The sequence below is a fragment of the Pyrus communis genome, chromosome 9 (genome assembly GCF_041283825.1).
Source record: "Pyrus communis isolate YQ-2024b chromosome 9, ASM4128382v1, whole genome shotgun sequence".
Taxonomy (NCBI): Eukaryota; Viridiplantae; Streptophyta; class Magnoliopsida; order Rosales; family Rosaceae; genus Pyrus; species Pyrus communis.
Genome location: NC_142573.1, coordinates 28473336 through 28482472, shown reverse-complemented (window position 1 = coordinate 28482472; position 9137 = coordinate 28473336). Strand labels below are relative to the sequence as shown.

General features: G+C 38.3%; 1 protein-coding gene and 1 pseudogene across 2 annotated transcripts; both read left to right on the top strand.

The window, feature by feature from the left end:
• Positions 1 to 931: 931 nt before the first annotated feature.
• On the top strand, positions 932 to 3672 carry LOC137740790 (L-type lectin-domain containing receptor kinase IX.1 pseudogene; annotated as a pseudogene). The gene is made up of 2 exons (XR_015967051.1): positions 932 to 2470; positions 3355 to 3672. The product of XR_015967051.1 is annotated as an L-type lectin-domain containing receptor kinase IX.1 pseudogene (transcript).
• Positions 3594 to 5920, top strand: KCO5 (Ca2+ activated outward rectifying K+ channel 5). The gene is made up of 2 exons (XM_068479886.2): positions 3594 to 4666; positions 5323 to 5920. The coding sequence occupies exons 1-2, from the start codon at positions 3594 to 3596 to the stop codon at positions 5468 to 5470; spliced, it is 1221 nt and encodes a 406-aa protein (XP_068335987.2). The 3' UTR covers positions 5471 to 5920.
• Positions 5921 to 9137: the final 3217 nt, after the last annotated feature.

Sequence of the window (9137 nt, the reverse complement as noted above, 5' to 3'; positions counted from 1 at the left end):
ATAAAAATTTAAGCCACATAACACTAAGCTTAAGTTCCTAACCAATTTCCTCAGTTTGTTCTTGTAAATGTATATAAACGCACCAGTCACCTGCACACTCACACATGCTGCATATTGAATATATAACAAGAAATAAATCATTTTTGTCACTTCCTCGCTTTTAACGTTGATGAGGCCCGTGAAACTGTGTACATGACATGAATCCCCGATTAATCTCCATCTTTTTTTAACCTTTGACCAGAAAATAAAGAGAGATATTTTCTTAGCCAACAATTTCGCGGCATTTTCCATGCTCGGACAAAACCTTTCCTCTTCATTATATTCCACTGACTTATAGATATGGAACCACCAGACATGTCGATTGTGATAACAATTATTCAAGCTTTTACCCACTCTCACAAATTACATTATTGCTAAAGCCAATATTTGTCACATAGACGGGAAAAAAGAATTCGCAACTAATGCTCTATTTAATGGCATCATTCGTCTAATAAACAATGACAAGTGTCTAAAATGTGAACCAATTGTCCAATTAGCAGATCTCATGTGTTAGAAATTGTTACAAGAGAGTTTCTATGTATGTACCCTTCTAGGAGACCAATACATTTGAATTGAATGTCCCCGCATTAGCAGTTTTTCCAACGTGAGACTTGAGAAGGTCAACAATCTTCTTTCTGTCAAAGTTACCACTTGATGAGGTCATTCATATGGGATTTGTATCCCATCCGGATTTAAATTGTGAGAATCATAAGAATTCTCACATCCTAATCATTTATTATACGTACAGTCAGAAATTATTTTAAATTATTTTATTTAAAATTAAATACAAATAATATCTAACAAAAATTAATAACGCGATGTACGATTAATAATCATGATGTGAGGATATTCATTCACCTACAACCGAACGCAAGGACAAAGCCGTGTTAGGATGGGCCTCCCCTACCCACCATACGTGGAGGTTGAGTTCGACATCTACCAGAATAATCAGTCAGACATGAACGATCCCGTGGGCGAACATGCAGGTATCGACATCAACTCTGTCATGCCTAAAATTACCATGCCATGGAATGGTAGCATTGTGGATGGAAAAATCAACAGTGCTAGGATTAATTATTCCACGGCAAAAAATCTCAGCGTGGCTTTCACTAGTTATGTGAATGGAATTCAAGTGATGAGGTATCTTGATTACAGTGTTAATGTGAATGACTACTTGCGGGATAGGTTCATTGCGGGCTTCTCCGCTGCAACCGGCAATAATATCGCTGCCCTGCACCGGATCAACTCCTGGAGTTTCAACTCAACTTCACAGCTGGTTGACATTGAAGCTCCACATCCTTTTTGTCCTCTACCTAAGTCAGGAAAGGGCAAAAATATAGGAATCGCAGTAGGGATAGGTGTTGGGGGATTTTCATTCTTGGTCGGTGGGATTGTGATTTGGTTCATCTTGTGCAAGAGGAGGAACGCAGGGGAAAATAGTGATGAAGAAGATGCTATGGTTTGCGACTTGATTGATGATGAATTTGGAAATGGGACTCGCCCGAGGAAGTTTTCCTATGGTGAGTTGGCTCGTGCCACAAAGTGATTTTTTGGAAGAAGAAAAGCTTGGAGAGGGAGGGTTTGGTGGTGTTTGGAGAGGCTTCATAGAAGACTTGAACTCATTTGTTGCCGTTAAGAGGATATCGAGACGGTCTAAACAAGGATTGAAGGAATATGCAGCGGAAGTAAGGATCATTAGTCGACTTAAGCATCCGAATCTGGTGCAACTCATTGGTTGGTGCCATGAAAAAGAACTCCTACTTGTTTATGAGTTGATGCCCAAAAGCAGCTTAGATTGTCATTTGTTCAAAGAAAAAAGCATGTTCAGTTGGGTGGTGAGGTACAAAATTGCTCTCAAGGCTTAGCATCCGGGTTGCTTTATCTCCACCAAGAATGGGAGCAATGTGTGCTTCACAGGGATATCAAATCCAGCATTCTTATGTTGGATTCAAATTTCAATGCAAAATTGGGGGATTTCGGGCTAGCACGACTTGTAGATCATGGAAAAGAGCCGAAAACAACAGCTCTAGCGGGAACAGTGGGGTACATGGGTCCCGAATATGTTATCACAGGAAAGGCTAGTAAGGAATCAGACGTGTACAGCTTTGGAAACAAGTAGTAATAATGAAGTGAACGTGGTGGAGTGGGGAAAGAGAAAGTGATTGAAGCAGCTGACTCAAGATTGTGTGCAAATTTTGACAAGAAGCAAATGGAGTGCTTGACGATTGTTGGATTATGGTGTGCTCATCCAGATTACAATATGCCCCTTCTTCCAGCGAAGATGCCCGTCCCCACGTATTTGGCTGACGAATCTCCTCCAAAATCTTTTCGGATCTTGTCTCGTGATCATTTTAGTGCTTCCGAAGCTGAAGGAGGCGACATTGAGGGCAATTCATACTCAAGAAAGCAAGAAGAATCGTGCATTACTAGTGTAAGTGTAAACCAGGTAACAATCACAATGCTAGAGGGTAGGTAGTGAAAGCTATGACCTAGCTTATTGAGTATTAGCGAATCATCTTCTAGTCAACATATATGCTGCAAACAAGATATCCGACTCGTCCTCAACTTTCCCTGCGAATTGCTTCGAAAGCGATTTCTCATTCCTAGCTAGCTCTTTATTGATGATATGAAACACTAAACCCACTTTGACGACTAGTTGCTATACTGACAAAAAAATTGCATACAAAATCACCCGATAAAAAATTGCAACAAAAAAAAAAACTGCAAATTTTATTGCATGGTGCTAAGATACCACTATTTTGGTCTTCCCTCAAATCAAACACAAAATTATTTAACCACTGAACTATATGGATTTGTAATATAGTTTTTTGTTTTCTTGGAATACAATGATCGTATATTTTATTCACTACAATTTGATATCCTAAAGATTTTTAAAGTGTCTAATTTACTGTATCTTTGATAATAGCTAACTCTATAAGTCGTTTGTGCACACTCTTTTTCCTTCGACCATATTGAAATCTCAACAAGTTTTTTGTTGAGGTCATTGTATGCACATTATCCTTATCTTTTTTTATATTATTCTCCCTTCAATGAATGTTGTACACTTTTCTCAAAAATAATATTTGAACTATCGAATTAAAAGTAGACAATTCGAACTATTGAAATTTAAAGCGATTTCCACAAAGGTCCTTAATGATACTTAATCTTTTTTGTTTTTGTTTCAGTTTTCAAGATTCATGCACGGTACGCATGTTGGATTTCATTATAAAATACGTCAATGCAATTAATAGTAAAATCATAATGAATTATAATTTACTCATTCATATTTATGATTTGAAATTCATTTTTCAACAGTAGAACGAGTCACTTGGCCCTTCAATGGAAGAGGGGGCTCCTCTAAGCCCATGCTCAAAGTCCCAAACTCTGATCGAAATAGGCAAAAATAAGCATACGTTTGAAGCAAAGTTTATGAGTTTTAACCACCGTCTTATCTACTTATTGCCACTCTCCCTCCACCGTCCAAACTCCAAACTCCAAACTCCAAAGTCCAAGGTCCAAACCGAGAGAGAGAATCTATTCCCTTATTTTTCCCGATGGAAAGGGAGCCTTTTCTCGGCTCCCAAACAGGGCCCCAGCACCAACTCCTCCAACCCACCCTCACCCCCACCCCCACTGTTCAAGTCCCTGACTCTGATGATTTCTCTTTCAAAATCTCTCCCTCCCACAGCGAGCCTAATCTCCACCACCTCCAACAACCCCACCATCACCATGTCCACCAACCAGACCCGCAGCCCTCTTCGTCAGGAGCCCCGAATGCCCGCCATCAGAAGAGACCCGGCACTCTCCACCGCTGCAGGACGGCCCCCGCTATGGCGGTCATGCGAGACCTCAATCCACACCCAACAACCCAGGTCCCCAAACCACAATCCGACTCCACCTCCATCATCAGGCAAGCCGTCTTCTTGCTACTCGTCTACCTCTCCCTCGGCGTTGTAATTTACTCCTTCAACCGGGACAAATTCTCCGGTGTCGAAACCCACCCGGTCGTCGACGCCCTCTACTTCTGTATAGTCACCATGTGCACCATCGGGTACGGTGACATTGCTCCTACCACTCCCCTCACCAAGATTTTCGCCTGCGTCTTTGTGCTCTTCGGGTTCGGTTTCATCGACATTTTGCTGAGTGGGGTTGTCAATTTTGTCCTCGACTTGCAAGAAAATATGATCCTGACCGGAATTCAAATGGGTCAGACTTCCCGGAATCATCGTTTCTCCGCCAGGAACTATATCGTCGATGTGGCAAAGGGCAGGATGAGGATCCGACTCAAGGTTGGCCTGGCGCTTGGAGTGGTGGTTTTGTGCGTCGGCATTGGGGCTTTGGTCTTGTGTTTTGTGGAGAATTTGGACTGGATTGATTCTGTTTACTTGTCTGTTATGTCGGTTACAACGGTTGGTTATGGAGACAGGGCCTTCAAGACTCTCCAAGGAAGGCTCTTTGCCGCCGTGTGGCTTCTGTTTTCGACATTGGCGGTGGCTCGGGCGTTTATGTATTTAGCGGAGGCTAGGGTCGACAAGAGGCACAGGAGGATTATGAATTGGGTTTTGCATAGGGATATCACTGTCCAGGATCTGCTTGCTGCTGACATCAATAATCATGGTTTCATCAGGTGAGTTTCCAATCCATCCATCCTATCTTCATCTACTTTTTAATTGCCATCTGTTTTAGATGTTACTGATGAAGTACCTACAATATCATTGCTTATTTAGTAAAGAATGACAAGAGTTGATGAATGGTTTTCTCATCACGGTTAACTATTAACTGCCTGCTCACCTAACAAATCTAGCAAACTCTAACAATTCTGATACGAATAACAGTGACGGTTTAGCGTAAGTATTGTATTCACCGTTGCTCTGGAGGATCGTTAGTATGATGATGGAATGATAATGATATCCTGCAAATTAAGTGTAAGCCTCGCCATGTAACATTGTGAGCATATACTGTGAACTTACCAAATGTACTAAATTCAAATTAGAGCCTCCAAAAGACAAAATTGTTTGGAGTGAATTGAGTTGGCAATTGAAGATTCAATCTTCTAATTTTGGTATGAAATTAGTTGAATATGTAACGTCTAGCTGCATCGATCTAATGAAGATGCTTAGCTATTGTAGTGGACACCAGAATCCTGGTACAGAAATGTGAGTAATAAGACTGATTTATATGGATCCTCCTTTTAGTCTTTGTATTGATCTACAGGAGCAATTCTAAAAGTTATTCGATATGCATATTAGTTTCACATACATGTTATTCGCTTGCTCATTTCAGCAAGTCAGAGTATGTTATTTACAAGCTTAAAGAGATGGGAAAGATAGGGGAGAAAGATATACTGCAAATCTGTGATCAGTTCAGTAAGCTTGACCAGAACCACTCTGGGAAGATAACGCTGCCTGACCTGTTGGCGCATCGCTGGTAGACTTGATAAGGTTAAGTCTGGATTCTGCTCTTTTCGTTCAAAGAAACAGACTCCTTTTCTCATTCTGGTGAAAGCATGGGAATGTTGAAGACAAAGGCCCTTGCGTTGTATATTCCTAACAAACTATTCTTTGAAGATTTATGCATTGCATATAAGCTTTGCCTTGCAAAAGATGAAGTGGATAGACATTATTCTGCACCGAGGTGCTGTACGAGGATTATAGAGGAACGTGAAGTGCATAGACAATTTGTCCAAAGTAAGTTAGAATCTCTTCCTTTTATTTCTATTTTCCCTTATGATACTGTAATTGAAACAAAAAGGAATCGAGAAAAAAAGAAGGCCATTGATGGCATTGGCACGCACACGGGTTCCCCGTACTTGCATCGTGTAATCGGAGATACATATACTCTCCTGAATTCATTAAGTAGTCTGATATACTTTCTTTCCTTATTCATGTTTCATTTCTTGTTTTGATACTATAATCCTATTTTTTTGGTAGTTTGCTGAATTGCAGATGATATAGCTTCCTGGTTCATACCTGTGTTTCACTTAACAGCCTTGTGTTTTAGTGTAGGCCGACTTAAGCAAAACTTACCGCATTTGAAGGTTTTTAGATTATAAAATTACTGACAAATCCAAGTCTAAACCATACATATGATTTGATCAAATTTGTATCCACCACCTAACTGACATCACCGGTTCCTTAATTGCTGATATATATTTTAGTTTTCGTTCTGGTGATTGGTTTCACTTTCACTGGTGTGTGCGAAAATTGACGACATATACGTATTGAAGCTCGATCCGATTGCAGCAGGCACAAGGCAGGCAGGCATGTTCGTGTTCTGAGGATTAAGTATTTATACCACATAATTATGTCTGGTCACTCTTGTATTAAATTAAAACATCTCACTACTCCAATGTCGGCTCCAGTAATAAGAAATAAATAATAGAAAACTTTATTCTAGTCCTTGTCAAATATGACTTTTAGACTAAAATAAGGGGTAATATCAAAATCTAATTTTAGTCTCTTGATACATTAATCATCTTATTTATTAATTATATTTTGATGTTTTAATTATTTATCTTTTACTTCTTAATTTTGATGTATTAATTTTATTTCATTATAATTTTCATTTTCATTTCATTAATCGTAATATATTTTGTTGTAAACATTTAGATAAACTAATTTTTGTTATACAATATATTTCAATGTACTTTGCCTTCTTCCTTTAGGTACATTAAATTCATACCCTCCTTCATGATAATACATTTCGGTGCATACATTTAGGTACATGTATTTTTGTACATACATTTTGGTACAAACATTTAGGTATATTAATTCAATATAATACATTTCGGTAGATACATTTTGGTACTAACATTTTGGTGCATACATTTCGGTACACACATTTAGGTACATTAATTTAATATAATACATTTCGGTGCTAATATTTTGATATTTACATTTAGGTACATTAATTGAGTCTTTCAAATTTGAAGAATTTTAAATAAAATTAATAAATTAAAAAAACTTTTTTTTGTCAAAAAATAAATTATTTGTATATTAATAAATTTAAATATTTAATGGGAGACATTAAATAAAATACACATTAATTATTTTGAATTAAGAACACATCAAAGGACCATAATCAATATGTAATCTAACACTAGATTTATTTTAAATTTCAATCATCTTGAAAAATTAAAGTTAAAAAACCCCTTTACCCAGAGTAGAGAGAAATTGTAGAATGTTTAGGGATGATGTAATTCTCCCCGCGCATGTGCTTTTATTTATAGTAAACCATGAGAAAATAGTAACTTATCCTCTAATTAAATACAAAGTGTAACAAGAAATAATCACTAGAATAATGAGTAATCTAAAACTCAAGTTAACTAGGATTTACACCATCACACATTTCCTAATGTATGATATTGATAATGACATATTGCAGTTTTGGTTGTTATTCCGGGGTTGTTCATCTAGAGAAACGAAAAATCTAATTTAGCGCCTCCTTGACCATAAAAGGTCCCACTCGACTCGTAACCAACTACAGACCCTTTTCCACTTCCAGCACTTCGATCCATAGTTGCTTCCAGTTGGTGTCACACCATCAAATTCAATACAAAAGTAAATGATATGAAAAACATGAAGATGAAGATGTCAAAGTTTTAGAAAAAGATGATGATGCATGTGTCATTGTTCTTGTTACGTCTGATTCTTCTGCTGCTCTGTATTATTACTGTCCTTGATGGTGCTTTTGTTTCTGGCGAAAGTGATTATGTCTCAGCAATTGGAGACCCAGGAATGAGAAGGGATGAACTAAGAGTGGCCTTGGAAGCTTGGAACAGAAGAAAGAATGCTTTTCAAAATGATATATTATTTCATCTCAATCAAGGGTATATATACAATCATATACAATCCTATCAGAATAAAGGAAAGAATAATTACATCCTAAAAATAGGAAACCAAATATGGTAAGAATCCCACAATTGTAGGAATCCTAATACAAGTCAACACTCCCCCTCAAGTTGGTGCATAAATATTGCACATGCCCAACTTGTCTAGAAACCTTGAGAACTTGTCACTTGAAACCGCCTTAGTGAGAATATCTGCTACTTGGTCTTCTGTTCTTATGGGAGGAACCTCAATTACTTTGTTGTCTAGCTTCTCTTTAATAAAGAACTTGTCAACCTCTACATGCTTGGTTTGATCATGTTGCACTGGATTATGAGCAATATCACGAGCAGCTTTGTTATCACAGAATAACTTCATTGGCTAACCATGTTTGACCCCCAAATCTTGCACCAGAAACTGAATCCACAAGATTTCACAAATACCAAGTGCCATGCCTCGAAATTCAGCTTCTGTGCTTGACCTTGATACGACATTCTGCTTCTTGCTTCTCCACGTTACTAGATTTCCCCCAACAAAGGTGAAATACCCAGATGTTGAGCGCTTATCATCCGTCGATCCTGCCCAGTCAGCATCCGTATAGCACTCAATTCTAAAATGCCCATTTTTTCGAAACAAAATTCCTTTACCAAGGCTTCCTTTCAAGTAGCTCAGTATTCTCATAACTGCACTCATGTGTTGTTCTTCTGGATTGTGCATATATTGGCTAATTACACTTAAGGCATGAGCAAGATCCGGCCTAGTGTGAGCCAAGTAATCAACCTTCCTACTAACCTTTGGTACCTCCCTTTATCAACGGGTACTTGGTTCTGATCAATACCCAACTTCATTCCTTCAACCAACGGAGTAGACACTGGTTTGCACGCCACCATACCTGTTTCTTCCAACAGGTCAAGAACATACTTCCTTTGTGATAGAAATATCCCAGACTTGCATCTCGATACTTCAATCCCAAGGAAATATTTTAAAGAACCAAGATATTTCATTTCGAATTCTGTGGACAAATAATTTTTAAAGCTGCTTGCTCAACGTGATCGTTACCGCTAACCACCATATCATCAACATATACGATGAGAGTTGTAACCTTTCCGTTCTGACGTTTTAGGAATAACGTATGATCCCAATTACTTTGCCCAATTTCTCTCATAGACTTAGTAAATCTACCAAACCAGGCTCTCAGAGATTGCTTTAACCCATACAATGATTTCCTGAGCCTACATACCTTCTGTTTCTGTGTATCCGGATCATTACACC

Excerpts from the sequence above, each read along its gene's own strand:
- KCO5 (XM_068479886.2), top strand. The coding sequence starts at position 3,594 with ATGGAAAGGGAGCCTTTTCTCGGCTCCCAAACAGGGCCCCAGCACCAA. Across the intron at positions 4,667-5,322 it reads AATAATCATGGTTTCATCAG|CAAGTCAGAGTATGTTATTT; the intron begins GTGAGTTTCCAA and ends TGCTCATTTCAG.